Here is an 18,572-nt window from a genome sequence, read left to right on the forward strand (position 1 = left end):
GTCCTTCGTTTTTAATAAAGCACCAATTATGCGTCTGTGTCTTTAAATCTTAGAGGAGAGCTCACACTTTTGTCCGTTTATGCTGGTATTACTGGTACGTGTTTGTCGTTTTTCCCCGGTATCTGTCAGGTTTCACTTTCAGACTGGTTTCAGAGCAGTTTGCACAATCACGTTCTTCTGGAAAACGTTTACGCTCAGACGGCCGGTGAGTTACATCCAGGTGTGAATCACTAGTGCTGCATTAGTGACGCCTGTATGTTTCCACTCTGACAGCGGCCTGGAGCTGCCGTGGGGACGTTAGCTCTGTCCTCGGCTCTGGAGACCGATTCTCAGACCTGAATCTGCCGTCTCAGCGTATTTTTATCCGTTTGTTCGTCTGACGGTGAGAGTCGCAGGAATGCGGTGAAAGCAGACGCGTCGTCTTTCACACTCGATTTGGGATTAAGGCGATATGACTTAAAATAAAATCTCCAATAGTTTTTTAGTTTGTTTTTACCAAATCAGATTAAAAACAAATTCCTGAAATTATTTTTAAAAGTGTACTTTTATTTTAATAATCTCATCTCATGCTCTGAAACAAGATTAGAAAACAAGATGGCGGCTCCGCCATAGTAAATAATGAGAATATAAACCGAATTGTTTGCTGCTAGTTGGATTACACAAGCTTCAGTTTTATAGTGTAACTTCTCACCAACTTAAAAAATACGTAAAAGAATAAGTTAAAGTGCCTCATCTTTGGGTAAAAAGGTTTCATCTTCTGAATATATTTTCTTAAACATATATTCAACATCGCATGCTGTTACAAAAGAATATTACCCCTTCCGGCAATAATATAGTATAGTTTCATAGGAGAGTACATTGGCAAAAAAAATCTGCTAAATCTTGATTTTATTTTTCCAAAATTAAATCTGTAGGAGTTGCAAATATTCAAATGAATCGCTAAAATGGATTTATCGCCCAGCCCTACTTGGAATGTTTAAAAATAAACGTTTTTAGTCGACAGTATCAAACCACAAAGCACTAAAACTATCCTAAATCCACAGAATTATAATTCCCTAGTCAGTTTTAAGTAACTCAACGAGCATCAAACTCGATATTTTTTTTAGTTTGAGCTTTTATTGTTTAAATCTGTACAAAGAAATCGTCCCATTTGGCCTCATGAAGAAGGTTAAACTCAAAATGAGGGAGACGACCTCAGTCAGTTGTGAATATTCCTGTTTTTCTCTCATGTAGACGTAAATGAGCATCAGTTTGTGCGCTGAGGAGCATAAATGCCTGTAAATCATCTAAGGGGCTCTTTTCTTTAAAATGGTGTCGGATCAGCAGATTAGCTCCCAGTAAGTCAGGTGTGACGATTCATGAGGTGGAGACGATCACCTGTACATCAGAATCAGAATCAACTTTATTCATCAGGTTGGTCTTTACAAACGAGGACTTTGAGTTATTTTATTTTTTTTAATCTAAATTTAGTCACAGTGTAGCAAACAAGATATAACGCAGAGCAGAGATGGGCTTATAGTGACTCGGCGTCGGCTTGTTTTTGCCATTAGCGCTCTGCAGCGCTGACCTGAAGGTAAAAGTCTGAAAGGCCTGTGAGTAAATAAATGGCTGATTAGAGCCAGACGATAAATCAGTAACAATATTTATCGATGAATAAGACGTGTGGGAACAGGGAAAAATAATCAATAAAAAAGTTCAATAGAATAACAGTTTTCCCTCATGTTGCGTTCATGTAGGTTAATATTACATCATTACGTCCTCCCAACCAATCACAACGCAGACCCAGGGATGCTCCGCCCCTTCATAGAGTCACAACATCACTTTTTCTTTTCTCAGTTTTAAAAACTTGAAATTTTGGTAAGAAGTTGTTTGAATAAAGGGTTGAGTTGGAATTCAGTGTTTTTCTGTAAAAATAAGCCATTAAGCAATAAAATGGTCAGTTTTTTGATAATTATTGATATCAACCAGTATGATTTCTATATTATGGATATGCTTTTCTCTATATCGTCCATGCCTATAGCTGATTAACAGCTGATTAATTTTGTGCAGGATTGTGAATCTCCAGCAGCTGTAAATGAATCTGCTTTATTAATTAAAAATCAGGTTCATGCAAGACGTGCGACTCCTGTGGCTCCTGCTGACATCGGGCTGTTGCAATTAGCTAAATAGATTTTCTATTTATTATTATAAGTTTTGCTTTGAAAACTTTATTTTATTCATGACAGACACTTGTTCTCATTCCCAGACTCCGTCGTGTTTCTGTCTGTGAGCAGGACTGCGTTTCTGCAGGCGGCCTCAGGTTTTCTGTCTGGCTGAACAAAGCAGTCAGTGGTGCGCTGGTTTCCTCAGATCCCATCCCTCCATCATCTCTTTATCCTTTCCTCCTGTTGGTCAGCGGAGCAAATCAGGATTATGCTGGCCGGATTAGCTCTGATGATACATGCAGACTAGAGTAGCTGTATACCTGCGGATGTTACCTGGGCAGCGATGGCAGGATTTCACCGTAGTTTACCTGGAGCAGGTAGAAAAGCACTTTATGAGGAATATTATAGCTGATTAATGAGTTAGATGCATTTATCAGTCTCAAAACATTAGAAAAATCAAACAAAAAGCTCATCAGGAGCTGTTCTGTGAAATATTTCAATCAAAGCATCTCAGAGATTTTGTCTATTCATCAAAAACGAGATGTTTTAAACCCTGAAATTACTTAATGAGGAATTACTGGCACAGATATGCAGAAAATCACCTGAACTGGTGTAAACTGACTAACGGTTTAACTGGATCCCGGGTTTCTGGCCCAGTTTAGGTTTAAAGAACACAGATAGATGGGAAGCAGCTGTTTGGTTGGCAGCTGTCTGGGGAACCCTATAAAACCACGCTGACCTCCACGGGTCGCTGCCTCCTAATTTAGCCGCCGCTGCCTCCGCGGGCCCCGGTGCGCTGCCTGTGGAGCTGCTGCTGGGATATTTAGTCTGCGACTGGCCGTCACATTCCTGGCAGAAATAACAAATCTTTGGAGAATTTTATGTTGAGGCGAGAAAAGGTGAGCCGGGCCTCTAAGAGCCGAACAGAGCGAAGTTAAAACAGCTGCTTGCTCCGTCGATCAAACCAAACATTCACCGTCAGCCTGGAACGTCACGGAGAGGATTCACCAGGACTGGTTCATTTTACACAGAAAACTGCAACATTTTAGATAGAAATTATGGCATGACTCATTTATGTGGTGAATTTTCAGTAATTTATGATCTGGAAAAAACTGCTGGTTATTGAAATTACTCAACTGGGGAAAAAAACACAAGTAGGAATCGAGCAAATCTGGAAGCAGGAATTATAATAAGGTGTAAAAAAGCAGAAACAAAGACAGTTTTAGATCATAATAATCTAGAACCAGAACAGAGGACACAAATATTTGTCTATGGACCCACCACCTTGTGGTTCTAATGGCCCAAGGAGCCGTTTGCTAACGGTCCAGACAGAACCAGCAGCCTAATGTCTGCACCAAAGAACCCGAAATAAAACCGGGGCTGGTTTTAGGGCTGGACGATATAGAGAAAAATCATATCGATAAAATAGAAATCAAATTGATCGATGTTGATAATTATCAACAAATTCCAAGCACATTTCGTAAGTGCAGCCCTGACCATTTTATGCTGTTGCCTAGCGACCTATTTTTAGATAAAAACACACAAACACTGAATTCAATCTCAACCTTTTATTCAACCAAAATTGCAAGTTTTTAAAAAAGAAAAAAGAACGCCTGAACTCTGACCTCTTTGAAGGGGGCGGAGCTTAGTTCCTGGGTCTGCGTTGTGATTGGCTGAGAGGATGTAATGACTGTAACATTAACCTACATGGCTAGAATACATAAGGAAGGAAAACTATTATTCTGTTGAACTGTTTATTGACTTTTTTTGTTTTATCATCGATAAATAATGTTATTGAATTATCGTCCAGCGCTAGTCTGATTTCAGTTCATCAAAAGAGGCTCTGTTGCTTCTCATCACTCTGTAAATGTTAGAACAATCATTTTCAGAAAAGAAATGATGACCAATCAGTCGTCATCAGTCTGTATGTAATAAAGCTGCAAATGCTGCTATGTTTTGAATGGTTATGAAATAAAATCCTAAAGCGTTATTTGGGTTCGTAGACGTCTCGGCGAGCAGCCCGCCCGCTGAGGGAGCTTCGTTGCTGCAGCAGCGTTTCCACGTTGGGTTCCTCAGCGTCCACCAAGGGAACCTGCAGCGTATTTTATATTTTTTTATCTTTCCTGCTCGGTGTTTTTCTTTATTTGTGGATTTAAAACAAACCTCAGAGAAAACCAGAGATCCGTGTGGAACGTTAAAACTCTGATGGTCTCCTCTTCGTAGACGTGTAGGCGGTCATTCTCAGACGATGAGTTTCCTGATGTGTCCACTAGACGTTTGCAGGTACCTAGGTTTGTTCTAAAGGGCTGCGGTTCAGAAATGCTAAATGATTTCCTGTCTGAGTCCAGCCTGGTAGGTCCTGATAGGCTTTGGCCTCCTGCAGCATTGAATCCCTGCTGACTCTGAGAAGTCTCTCAGACTCTAAGAGGCTGATAGCGCCGCATTTAACGGGTTAAATCGCTATTATCCTGATCTGGGTTCAGGAAGACCCAGACAGAACCTGCCGTTTGGACCTGCGGTTCTTCTGCACATCACCAGCTGCTGCTTCGGGTCGGCGCCTCCAGCATAAACTCTGGTTGCATAATCAGATATTTTGACAATTTTCCAACACAAACTGCTGCTTCTACCAAACAAATCCACACCAGAGGAATGTTCTAAGATTCTGGTGCATAAAAGTTAGAACCTTTATTTCTAGCTGGAGTCCAACCAGCCGGCTTTTCAGCGTCGCTTTCCTTTCTTCTCTTTTCTAGTTTGAAGTGAGGAAAAGTTGGAATGAGAAAGAGGGGATGTGGGATTCTGAGAGCGGGGATAAAACTCAATAAAACCCATTTTGTTCCTCTCCACAGCTCCTTATGTTAGTGGAAACAATCCTAAGCAGCTGTAGCGCTGCAGCACATGCTGGTCCGCTCCGTCGCCAGCACACATGGGCTCAGAGGAAGCCGGGATCCAATGGATCCCAGCTGGACATGTGGCCGGGCCAGTTTCTGCCCGTTTCACCGCCTCCGTCGTTGAGTGGAAATAAAAAAAAAAAACAGCTCAGCAATCGTCTGAAGCAAAGTAGGGCCATGAGAGTGAAGCATTCTGGGACGTTTCTGAAGACATTCCTGCCGACTTCACGGGTTTTCTGCCCTCCGTACAAAAACAAATCAACATAAAGTTTTACTAAATCAGCAAACCTGTTATGAAATATACTTCTGTTCGTTTACTTTATTGTTCTTTTACTCCAACTGGACTTTTCTTCCCCCTAGTTATAAAATAATCAGTGTATTTTCTGTTTGTCTGCTTATTACTACTCAAATTGGGAAACATTGTAGGTCATTAATGAGTGTTGATTCCTGACAGCTCTGAGTTAACGTCATGTTTGGTTGTGTCCCTGTTTGCTGCAGGCCAGTTATCCCACCTGGGAGGACTTCGTATCCAAAGGAGCCAAACTTCAGTCCCAGCTCAGGTAAAGTCGACGGCTTTCATCTCTGATTATGTCTCTCCTTATATATAACAACAACTATGTGGTACCAAAGTGAAATAAAACCTCCTGGAGCCAAGAGCTGTTCGAAAACCAACCTAAATGTTCACTAGATGGTTCTGGTTGATCTCCTGCACCTCCTCATTACCTCCTCTGTATTACTTATATAACTTACAATGTGTAAGTTATATAAAGTTATATAAAGTCAAACCTAAATTTTTATGGCTTGCTTTTTTTAAATATATATATATATATATATATATATATATATATATATATATATATATATATATATATATATATATATATATATATATATAGACGGAGTTAGATGAATTACATTCTGTTCAAATAGCTTTTAAATTCTCCACATTCATTATTCTCAGTCTTTCTTGTATCCACACCTCTGGAGGCGGGGCTTCCTGTGGAGGGTGGAGCGAAGACACATTTCTATTGGCCAGTGGACATAAACCTGGAAACGTTCCTATTGGTCAGTTCCTGCATGTAAGCCCCGCCCCTCCATGCATGAGCACAGATTGAAGCTGCATCCTAGATGCACAAAGGAACGTTATCACAGATCGTTCCTCCTAGCAGCTGTTGGACCTTAAAACCATCTCTGCTGACCAGGAAGCTCAACAAGTGTTCACACCTCTGCTGTTTTTATGCTGCTTTTCCCTTCTTTTAAATAATAATAATACATTTTATTTAAAAGGTAGCTTTCTGGACACTCAAGGTTACCGTAAAAATAGACAAAAACACTTCAATGTCAATAACAAAATCAAAAACACAGCATAAGGACCGTTTTAAAAGATACAAAAGATACAAAAACGATGAATTCCAGTTAATGATGCCAGAAAACACCCAAAACTAACAGTTTGTCTGCTTTGTTGCTGTTGTTCTCCACTGTTGTTCCCACGAGAGCTTGAAGGAATATCAACAAATAGGGAAAATGTAATTAAATGCAGTTTACTGGTAAAAATCCCATTTAATGTTACGTGTGTGCAGAAGAAGCCTTTTATTGTTTGACTTTTAGGAGCAGTGTTTGTGGGGCTTAACTTCAGCTGTTCAGTCAGACATGCAGTTGCCTGAAAATGTCACTTTTATTGTTTTTGCAGTAAATACAGCAAAAAATGGCGATAAACATATATTGCTCTACAGAAAGTGTGAACTGGCCGGTTGAGATATCCCTCCGCCGCTCCATGTCCACACATAGAGGAGAGAGAGGGACGAACAAACGAGCCGTCTCCACCAGGAGGACAGAGTAGCTGCTGCTCTACACTCTTTCTAACATAAGACCAAAAATAAACTTCACTGTTATATTAACTTACATGTCCAGCAGAAAGCTGCAACCTCTGCTTCTGTTTTCAGTCCAACCTCCTCATGAATTATCTCCACCTGGTAATAATAGCTGAGCCGATATAGCCTCTGATTTCTCCCGGCTATTATTTATTTTTCTTGGTTACTTTTTCTTCCCTCTTGCTGGGCAGAGCATGGATGGTCCTCCATTTCAACAGAAAACGTCAAATAGATGATCTACAGTCGTCTTTGCTTGTTTATATTCCTCATCCACTGAAAGCGTGTCTTCATATAGGAAACAGAAAGGAGGAAACGTATGAGTGACAAGTTTGTCCCCTTTCTGCTGCTGTAATCAGAAATAGTGATGCAACATGCCGCCTCCCAGTGATGGACCAACACTTATGTATTTATAAACTACTAATTCTAAGTTATGAGAGCGCTTTAATGTTTGATGTGATAACTCTTAGATTTTGGCAGGATACGTATTTATAAAAACAATGCTTAATTGTAGTTAATAAAAAGCCAAACCATTTACACGCTGTGCCTTTTTGTAAATGTCTAAAGACAAAATAGTCTTGGATTATGGAAATGGGTTCTCCTACGAAGAACCGAGGCCCGGATACAAGCAGCTTCCTCTGGAGGGTTGTCGGGCTCAGCCTTAAGCCTCCACACTGCAAAAACGGAACTAAAAATAAGTAATATTTTCTTAAAATGAGTGTATCTGTCCTTGATTTGAGCAGCTAAATAAGATGATCTGCCAATGGAATAAGATTTTTGCACTTAAAACAGGAACAACTCATTTCCATCATCTTATTTCAAGTGCAGTATATATAATTATCTTATTTTAGGGGTAAAAAATACTCACTCCATTGGCAGATAGTCTTATTTACCTGCTCAAATCAAGTACAAAAACACAAATTTTAAGAACATTTTACTTATTTTTAGATCCGTTTTTGCAGTGCACCGTCCTCGGTACTATACGCGTAATGTCCGCAGCCATTTTAGACTTCATAGTCGAGCACACATCGTTTTTCACACTTTCTGCCACTGGGATGAAGCGAGGGAGTGGAGAGGAGACGGATTGAGGAGCTAGTTGAGCGCTTGGAGCCGGTTCTTCTCCATCAGCCGCCCAGCTGTCATGGCGGCGTCACGCTGTTCTGCTTTGAGCATCAGACAGGATGCTGGGACTGTTGTACATTAATATGTCGGGGAGCTCAAAGGGCCCTCTGGGTGCCTTTTCTGGGCATGGCCCTCTGGCTGGAGACCCTGGAGGAGACCCAGGACTTCCTGGAGGGACTATATGTCCCATCAGGCCTGGGAACACCTTGATGTCTGGGTCTCTCTCCTGGACCGGTTCTCCCCCAACAACCCGACCTCCGATTTTGACGTTGCTCATCAGTACCCGGCCTTATCGCGTCTTTTTTTCCCTCATTATTCTCACTGCTGGGTGTTTTCTGGATCGCCACAAAAATATTGTTCTGGGACTTTTTTTTTATTACATTACCAGAAAGTTTCCACTGAGGTCAGAGACGTTCAGCTATTAGCCCTGAAAACCGGAGATCAGGTGACGGTGCCGTCCGCCGTGCGTTTGTCGGCCGCGGAAGAACCGCGCAGACAAAAGGTCCATTGAAGATGGTTTGGGCCTCCGGAGGTTTCCTGTTGCACTCCTGAAAAAAAAAAAAAAAGCTTCAGTGTCACTGAGCCCAGGATCGTTTCTCTTTAGGTCGCTCCTTGTTGTGGGTTGCACTTGACTGCAGGAGTCCAGAACCTCCAGAACCACTGGATTTGGTTTCCTACCTGCTTTTAGATTTGGCTTTTTTAGGCATCTTGTGATTTCTGTGAAGCATTTCTATGCAGCTTCCTGTAATTCTTATTTCCTTTAAACCTGTAATTATTGATAAAATGCCTATTTTTTATTTTCCACCTCTCCTGTTTAATAAAGTGGTTCTGGACTCATGATATCCAATGATTCCAGTGTTCTGGTTCTGCTGGGCCGCAGCTCTTTATGTCAGGAAGCTGCAAAGTCCGTTTTCTTCAAAAGTAACTTAATTTTATATCCTACCAGAACCAGAACAGAACCTTTCAGACTCATGACGGCAGAACTGTGGTTCTGCTGGTCCATTTGGGTCTGGACCTCACCGTCCTCCTCTAAAACATCTTCAAACACCTCCAGACTCTGGAAAGCTCAGCCGTCTGTGGCGCTGCTGCTCAACAGCTGCTGAATCCAAAGTGTGGTTCTGTTCTTGGCAGAACTGGACCAGGCCGCCGGGTCTCAGAGGACCCGTTGGATTAATGGAGCCGACGGGCTCAGCTAACGTAAACAGCGTCCCGCTGCCAACATTCAGTAACCCTGTTTGGTATCTGGAGCATTTTCAGTTTCAGTTGATCTTTAAGATCTAAAGTCAAATAAAAGCCGTCGAGCCTTTTTCTTATTTCTGCTGCAGGTTAGGAAACCACGGCAGGACCAGGAAATTCAATTCAGTTTTATTTATATAGCAGCAATTCCCAACACGTCATCTCAAGGCTCTTTCCATCAGATCCTCCAGATTGAAGCTGAGTTTAGCTGCATCCATTAATCTTGAAAAACTCATATTTTTGTTCAAGCAAAAAAACAAACATTGTTTTATGCAGGTTTCAGCCCAAGGCAAGTAAGAAAAACACCACCGGCTAAAGGAAATTCTCTGTAATCATCAGAGCTACTAATAGAAGCTCTGAATCTATTCAATTTTATTTCATTTATAAAGCACCAATTCATGAAACACATCATCTAAAGTCTCTTTCCAAAGTCAGACTCCATCAGATCCTCCAGGTTGGTGAGAAAGTTTCCTCTCTAAGGAAACCCAGCAGGTTGCATCAAGTCTCTCCAAGCAGCATTCACTCCTCCTGAAAGAGCGTAGAGCCACAGTGGACAGTCGTCTGCATTGTTGATGGCTTTGCAGCAATCCCTCATACTGAGCATGCATGAAGCGACAGTGGAGAGGAAAACTCCCCTTTAACAGGGAGGAGAACCTCCAGCAGAACCAGAACCAGGCTCAGTGTGAACGCTCATCTGCCTCCACCCACTGGGGCTTAGAGAAGACAGAGCAGAGACACAGAAAGCACAGAAGCTCACATTGACCCAGGAGTACTTTCTATGGCAGATGCTGAAACGTTCATGGGAAAACCATCAATGAATGCTCAAAGTGCTTTAAATCAAACGGTAAAAACGATCTCCAGCAGGTGAAGGATGCCTGAAGGTGGGCAAAATAAATCTAGCATTGAGCTGCCAGCTGGTCTTCTGGTGAAGGAAAGGTTTTCAGTCATCATCTCCATGGAAATATTCCTGTTGGAGCATCAAACCTTCAGAAAGTCCAACTGCATGCTGGGGCAGACTGTTGCCCTGGAGCAAGGCGGGTCTACCCGGGTTTGAATCCCAGCCTGGGGTCTCCCTGCATGGAGTTTGCACGTTCTCTCTGTTCAAGCATGGGTCCTCCCCGGGTACTCCGTCAGAAAGTCTGGAGAAACTGTCGATTAAAGCCACTTTAAAGGTTTGCAGTGAAGCAAAAATCTAAAAAAAAAAGGTAGTAGTGACTTTATCACAATGCTGTTAATAAATGCACACAGACATAGAGGAGATGAGTGATGTCGTTAATTCTCATTAACTGTATTCTGTTTGAACCGAATGAGCCGCAGTGAAAACCTGAGAGTTGTAACATTGGTGTGAATCTTTGTGTCTCCTGTAGAACGACCATCGTGGTGACTGGAGCTTTCCTGGATGCTTTCCAGAAAGTTGCAGACATGGCGACCGGGACCAGAGGTGAGAAAAGGCGGCACATCGGCTCACTTTGAAGGAACAGTTCATTTAAAATAAAACCCGTTTTATTAAACATCTGCACACAGACGCAGGACAGCAGCTTCTGACCTGCTCTGAACTTCTGTGGAAGTTAAATGAAGCCAGAACCTCGTCGGCTTTGCTTACGGCTCTAAAAATAGTATTTTACATAAATGAGTCACCCGTCGATTTTAATTTAATTTGCTAAACTATCCAAATTTCATCTCGCTTTGCATTAAAGATGCAAACTTTGTTGATGCAGACTTTGGCGTTAGTTTAGCTCCTCATAGGAAGGTTTTAATCGCAGTATTTGTGGTACTTCGGTGATATAAATAAAAGTGATGATAAAAGGCTGCAGTGTTTTAAATTAACTGGTTAAACGCAAAGAAGTCGACTTCTTCAGGACACAAGCTGCGTAAAAAAGTGATTCTCATCTCACGGTAACCGCATATAATCAGACTTTTTTTAACTTTATTAATATTTACTGTGGATAAAACAGCAAAAATAACAACAATCACAACAACACTGACAGTTTTAGGTGGTTTTCAAATATTAATTTTATTTTATCTTCGCCGGAATGAATCCATATTCTTATTATGAGACATATAAATGATTTAAATGCCCACATCTGCGTTATAGTGATACCGACTCTGTTGCATGTGGGCGACTGTGGTCGATTCCAGCCCTGTCACATGTCGATGTGCCCCTGAGCAAGGCACTGAACCCCACTTTGGATGTGGCGCTAGTGTGCAGCGCTTTGAGTGGTCAGTATGAGTGTAAAAGCGCTCTAAGTTCAGTTAATTTACCATTTATTCTGAGTTTTTTTTGTATCTTTGTATTTTAAATAGTTGGACTTGAGAAGAGGATTAAATGTATAAAGGCTTAGGTTGTAAAATGCATGTAAAGATAAAAACAAGTTAACTGTATTATTGCTAAATATTGTTAGTTGTATATTGAGTAACATTTCCATCAGTTAGTGTTGCTTTTTCTCTCTGGATCATATTTAAAGTCTTTTTCCTGAAAGTTTATTAGAAAATGTTTTCTTCAGATTTTTCGTCACAGTTTGACAGAAAATGCAAATTATGGAAACAGATTTTAACCAAACCTGAGCCTGAGATGCTGGAAACTAACTGTTCCTACGTTATTAAAACACATTTTATTATCCGCTTTAACTTGATGATCGTCTTATAGGTGGTTTCTTTTAGGGCTGGACAATTAATCGCATTTGCAACATAATCGTAATTTTTATTAAAAAAACCCCGCAATTTCCAAATGTTTTGCTATGTAACAATGAAAGGATCAGAAACATCCTTTATGAGTCGGTAAAATGTTTAAAGTGGGTTTGCTCCATATTATAAAATAATATAAAATTATTATTATTATAAAATAATCATCACATAAATCATACTTTTTTTTTGCCAGAAACTTTCAGGAATCTCACCACAGCATTAACCACCAGTCAAACTTGTTTGTTGGTTGCTCCTTATGTTCAACAAGGATTGAAGTCCAACTCAATTAAAAGCTAATCTCTTGAATGTTTATGAATAAAAACAGTTAAATTTCTTGTTTTAAACGGTCCTTGTTTACAAACATCTTTATCTAGCGGCCATTTTTTGCTGCTCGTGGTTAATGCAGAGATTAAAGGTATACTATGCAACCGGGGTAGATTTTCCAGCGAGGCTCCCCCCAGAGGGTGAAAGTAAAAGTGCACTGTCATAAAGATGCTCAGCTGTTCTGGTTTCTCCATCAAGCCAGGCGCTTTGGTTGTTTTGATCTTAGCAGACAGGCGAACGCAACGAAAAGTGGAAAAAACGGCAGTACAAACAATGACTAACACAGTGAAAGTATGAACATGCACACAGAGAAACCATTCCAATGTTACTTACAATCGCATCAGCAGAAACGCGAGGTCCGCGTCAGCCTTCTTTTTCTTTTAGCTCTCGCTATTCTGAAAAAGCTTGCCCGATGTTCACCCGTGTACGACTCCTCTCTCTGTCCAGAGCCCTTTTCCTCTTTCTTGCCTGCTCCGACATGGGCTTTCGCTGTTTTCTCGCTGGTTCCGCCATGATAACTGCACAAATATCGCCACTGCGCTAGCAACGAGCATGTCTTTCACTGGGGGCGTGTAGCAGTTCTCGCCGTAAAGCAAGACCGACTCTCGCGATGCACGAGACTTCTGACCCTGTGGGTGCGGGCCGAGGGCTCCTGCAATTGCAAGTGCGGTATTTCCCCCACAGACCACCAGGGCGGCCGAGAAAACCTTTGTTCAACCTGAAATGACTCATTTAATCATCCAAAACGGTATTGAACTAGGGCTGAACAATTAATCGCATTTTCAATATAATCGCGATTTTAAAAAATCGCAGAGTCTGCAATTTTTGACTATGTAACAATTAGGGAATTAGACACGTCCATTAGGTGTTGGTAAAACGTTTAAAGTGGGTTTGCCTCCACATGGAAGGGAAGACAGTTGCAGCAGTGAGATAATCTAATTTTATTACTTGTTTTAGAGTTTATATAATCATACATAGCATTAAGTTCAGGTCAGTCAGTTTAATACATAGACTTGCTTGTTGGTTGGACTTTATGTTCAACAAGGATTGATGTCCAAATCAACTAAAAGCTGTTCTCTTGAACAATATTCTGATTAATAGAAACATTAAAAGTTCTTGTTTTAAATAGTCCTTGTTTACAAACATCTTTATTTAGAGAACATTTTTGTTGCTTGTGGTTAATGCGGAGAAAAGTCAAAATTGCAATTTTGGTTGAAATATATTGTAGGCAGAACGCAATCATTACTGCTCTGAGTTTAGATGCTGCGGGTCTTTTAGCAACTAATCTGCACAGCGAGGAAACAAAATGATTTGTTGTTTGTATATGTTTAAAAAGACATGATAAATTAAACTGGAAAAAAAAAATTGCATTAAATCGCAATATTAAGAAAAAAAATCGCAATTATATTATTTTCCAAAATCGTTCAGCCCTATATGGAACACATTAATTACCTAGAAAATGTTGCATAGTATACCTTTTAAAACAAAAAAAAAAAATCATAGTTTCTTTGTGAATAAAAGTGACTTGCTGGGACCTGGCAGCACGTGAGAGAGTTAGCAGCCGGGTCAGAGAGACGTTTGAAGCTTTGAGCCCAGACGTCGCCCCGACCCGGTCCATATCTGAGCTGACCTCTGTGGACCCCAGCTGGCGTCTGTTAGAGCCGGGCTCGTCCTTAAAGCTACGCGCTGCTGAGGTACGCGTCTTTTTGACAGCTGCCTCCTCCCTCGTCAGTCTCTCCCAGCGTCCTCCACCCGTCAGCTGCTGAGAAGACGAACCGGAGCCGTAATTTACCTCCTTTCTGCCGCCTCGCTCTCAGGTCGGATGAGCCTCGTCACCCAAACCAAAGCGACGGCTCTCAGATGCTCTGCTTTGCGTTCCTCAGAACCAGTCTGGCGGGTCGGTGCGTCGGCTCTGCTGCCGGTTTCCACAGCGACGTTTGCGTCCTCGTTTTTCTGCCATGTGGGACATGAAGACACCCGGCACTCCCTGTTTTTTTTTTTTTTTTTTTACACCACAGACCTGGAGCTGCGACGCATTTGAACGTGTTCCAGAGTCAGCCGGCGCAGGAGTGATGGAGAAATGCTTTGGCTTTAAATTTGGCCCAGATATGTTAACAGCTTTCATCAGGGAGTCCCGATACTAATCCTAAAAGCGAACCTTTTTTTTTTCAGAGTCATAAGCCCCTTTTTTCCACTGCCGGGACTTTCAGCCATTACTCAGGATTTTTAAGCCCTTCCCACCTTTCAATACATTGTTTTCTGCGTAATTTTAATTTCCTGAGTCCACACTTTCCTGGATAAACGTCCTGGTCTCGGGGTAAGACTGTGAGATTACCCTGGGGTCAAAGTGATGATGGCGGGAGAGAGCCGCAAAAAAAAAACATTAAAGCTCTGATTCACAGTACGATGTAGAAAAAAATATTTTGATAAAATAGAAATCATATTGTTCTATATCGATAATTATAGCCCAATTCACAACATATATTTTAAATGCAGCCCTGGACATTTTATGCTGTTGGTTAATTATCTATTTTTAGATACAGACAAAAAAACACTGAATTCAAACTCAACCCTTTATTCAACCAATTTTTTTTACCAAAACTACAAGTTTTTAAAAAAGAAAAAAGAACGCGTTCTCTCTGAACTCTTTGAAGGGGGCGGAGCTTGGTTCCTGGGTCTGCGTTGAGATTGGCTGGTAGGCTTTAATGATGTATTATATATTATACACAATTTACAATTACAACATCTATATATATATATATATATATATATATATATATATATATATATATATATATATATATATATATATATATATATATAGTTACTGATTTATTGTCCAGCTTCATAACAGGATCGTTTTATTTGACTCTGATGTCTTTCTGGAGAGCTGGAGGGTGAATTTGGGGATGAAAAATGCGTTGATCGTTAAGACTCGTCATTTTTACGGCTTCACAGAGATGCCTTCGATGTTAGGCGACAGAGATTAGGTCGAGGTAAGGGTGGCCTTTGGTTACCACCACCTGGTGGACTGGAGGTGTAGTGCAGCTTACAGCGTCCGCCACACATCATTAGGCTGGTTTCAGTACATTTTCTGCAGCCTTTAAGAACGCTGGAGGCAGAACACTGCAAAAACGGATGTAAAAATAAGTAAAATGTTCTTAAAATTTGTGTTTTTGTCCTAGATTTCAGCAGGTAAATAAGATTATCTGCCAATGGAATGAGTATTTTGACACCTAAAATAAGATAATTAGATACACTGCACTTGAAATAAGATGATAGACATAAATTGTTCCTATTTTAAGTGCAAAAATCTTATTCTATTGGCAGATCATCTTATTTACCTGCTCAAATCAAGAAAAAAGACACATTTTTGTTTGTTTTAGTTCCATTTTTGCAGTGAAGTAATATTACCCCAGTAAAACAAATCCCAGGTTTTTAAATCTTTGGACTTTTGGTGGTAAAGAGGGCCTTTACTGAAATTATCCTCAGCTAATCGGTTCGCTCCGTTTCCCTTCTGCTGACACAGAAATGTGTGTTCAAGAGGCTAAAACAGAAATGTGTTCATGTTGTCCCGCATCCCGACCACACGGCGACTAAAACTCCTAACTGAGGCAAAGAAATAAACTCTGGCTAGAAAAGCAACGCGCCCAGAGGACAGGCTCTAATTAAGGCTCGTTATAATCGACACGCAGAGCCCAGATTGGTCTGTAAGTAATGGGCTCTGCAGGGAGAAAAGCATGCCCTGAAGAGCAGCAAACTACCCAGGATGCACGGCGGGTGACGCGTCGCAGCCCCTCCCAGAACACAGGCCTGATTACAGACACACAGGGGGTCTGCATGTGGACCAAATTACCTCCAAACCCGGCCGTTGCTCCTGGACGGTTAAATGTTTGGGTTCAGGATTGTTTCATGTGGCCCCCCGCACACGTACGTCATGGAAAAACGTCTTTTTTCAGTCTGTGAGGAAGGTCTCAGTTATATTGTTCGCCAACGTGTTGGTGTGAGTCAACCAGCGTAAAGCTGATGAGGAAACCGTTGTGTCTATGCAGCAGATTTACGTCCGTTGCATTGACTTACGGATGGTTAATTTGTCCTGTGTCGTTTACTTCTAACGCTTCCTCCTAGGATTAGAGCTGTCCACATTTCTCCTTCCTTCATCTGCACTGCAAAAACTGAACTAAAAATAAACCAAATTTTCTTGAAATGAGTGTATTTGACCTTGATTTGAGCGCATAAATAAGATGATCTGCCATTGGAATGAGTATTTTAACCCCTAAAATAAGATAATTAGATATACTGCCCTCTAAATAAGATGATGAATTGTTCTTATTTTAAAAATCTTATTCCATTGGCAAATCAAGGACAAATACTCATTTCAAGAAAATGCTACTTATTTGTAGTTTTGATTTTGCAGTGTGCTCAGTGACACCGTTTGAGTTCAGTTATCTAAGTCGTCAAAATAAAACAGATGACTCTGTATTTCTACAGTTATTGCCTTAATGTTAGGGGGCAACAGTGAAGAAAATATCTGAGGAGCTTATTTTATCCCGATCAGCTGATCTCCTAAGCGAATTCCCTGCTAACTGTTCTCTGGTCGGTTCACATGACTGAACTGTTGACGTCTTTGGCATCATGGGGTTTTCACAGCGCCTCTCCGTGTGCGCGTACATCACAAGACGACTAATGAACGGCTTCCTCCGGTCGTCAGAGGAGCCGTGGCAGCAGGACGGTAGGAAAGGTGACGATTATAGCCGAGGGTGTTAGGGCCGGACGAATTAGGGGGGGAAAGCATGTCAGGAAAATATAAATCATATTGATCAATATCCGTAATTATCAGTACATTCAAACGTGTATTTTAAGGGCAGCCCTGGACATTTTACACAGAAATTTAACTGTTTTTATTAATCAGAATATTATTTTTCAAGAAAATGGCTTTTAATTGAGTTGGACGTCAAGCCATGTTGAACTTAAAGTGCAACCAACAAACAAATCTATGTATTAAACGGTTTGACCACTAATTAATAATTAATGCGGAGGTGAGATTCCTGAAAGCCTCTGTTTAAAAAAAAAAATAAAATAAAAATAAAGATTATATAAACTGTAAAGCAAATAATAAAATTAGATTATCTCACTGCTGCAACTCTCCTCCCCTCCATGTGGAGGAAACCCACTTTAAACATTTTACCGACATTTATGTTAAAAAGAAAAAAAATAACACGTTTCTCTGTGAACTCTTTGAAGGGGGCGGAGCTTCCTGGGTCTGCGTTGTGATTGGTTGGGAGGATGTAATGATGTAATATTAACCTACATGATAGAATGTAAAAGGAAGGAAAACCTTTATTCTATTGAACATTTTATAGACCCTTTTTTTTCTATCAATTGATAAATATCGTTACTGAATTATCGTCCAGCTCTAGTGTGCGTTTGTTTGTTTTTTAGCTAGCCGTGTTGTCATGGTGACCATTCAGGCGTGAAGATGAGTCTGCACATTTACAGTAAAGCTTTGTGTCATTTCTGGGCCACGTTGTTGCTTTTAGTTTGTTGAAGCCGTTTATCAGTGACCGGTCAGAGCTACGTGTTTTATTAGATAAATAAATAAACAGGGCATCTCTCTGGGATCCATGAGGTCGTTTTTTTACACCTTTTAGCTCGCCTGCTTTTGGAGAAAACTCCAGCTGATCCAGAACCAGTCACTGCGGCCCGACGTTCGGTGTGTTTATTGTTCAGAGGGGTCCAAGTTGGGAGAACAAAAAAATGTGAATAAAACCCGGTGAACGTCTAAAGCTAACAGAAAGCAGCGAGGAGTGGCTGGAGGCTTCAACACCATGTCGTAAATGATATACAGATACAATTACACCTTTGTTTGCTTCGCTAGATTTCAATTCAATTTTATTTATAAAGCACCAATTCATGAAACACGTCATCATCAAGGCTCTTTCTAAAGTCAGACTCCATCAGATCCTCCAGGTTGGTGAGAAAGTTTCCTCTCTAAGGAAACCCAGCAGGTTGCATCAAGTCTCTCCAAGCAGCATTCACTCCTCCTGAAAGAGCGTAGAGCCACAGTGGACAGTCGTCTGCATTGTTGATGGCTTTGCAGCAATCCCTCATACTGAGCATGCATGAAGCGACAGTGGAGAGGAAAACTCCCCTTTAACAGGGAGGAGAACCTCCAGCAGAACCAGAACCAGGCTCAGTGTGAACGCTCATCTGCCTCCACCCACTGGGGCTTAGAGAAGACAGAGCAGAGACACAGAAAGCTCAGAAGCTCACATTGACCCAGGAGTACTTTCTATGTTAGATGG

At 41.1% G+C, this 18,572-nt stretch overlaps 1 protein-coding gene across 1 annotated transcript in view; it reads left to right on the top strand.

The window, feature by feature from the left end:
- mtss1 (MTSS I-BAR domain containing 1) overlaps positions 1-18,572 on the top strand; it is a 60,720-nt gene that overhangs the window by 17,054 nt on the left and 25,094 nt on the right. Inside the window, exons 2-3 of the mRNA XM_036151919.1 lie at positions 5,531-5,592; positions 10,626-10,699. Coding sequence (XP_036007812.1) covers positions 5,531-5,592; positions 10,626-10,699 — 136 coding nt within the window. The remainder of the gene's footprint in view (positions 1-5,530; positions 5,593-10,625; positions 10,700-18,572) is intronic.

The sequence above is a fragment of the Fundulus heteroclitus genome, chromosome 20, assembly GCF_011125445.2.
Source record: "Fundulus heteroclitus isolate FHET01 chromosome 20, MU-UCD_Fhet_4.1, whole genome shotgun sequence".
Lineage (NCBI taxonomy): Eukaryota > Metazoa > Chordata > Actinopteri > Cyprinodontiformes > Fundulidae > Fundulus > Fundulus heteroclitus.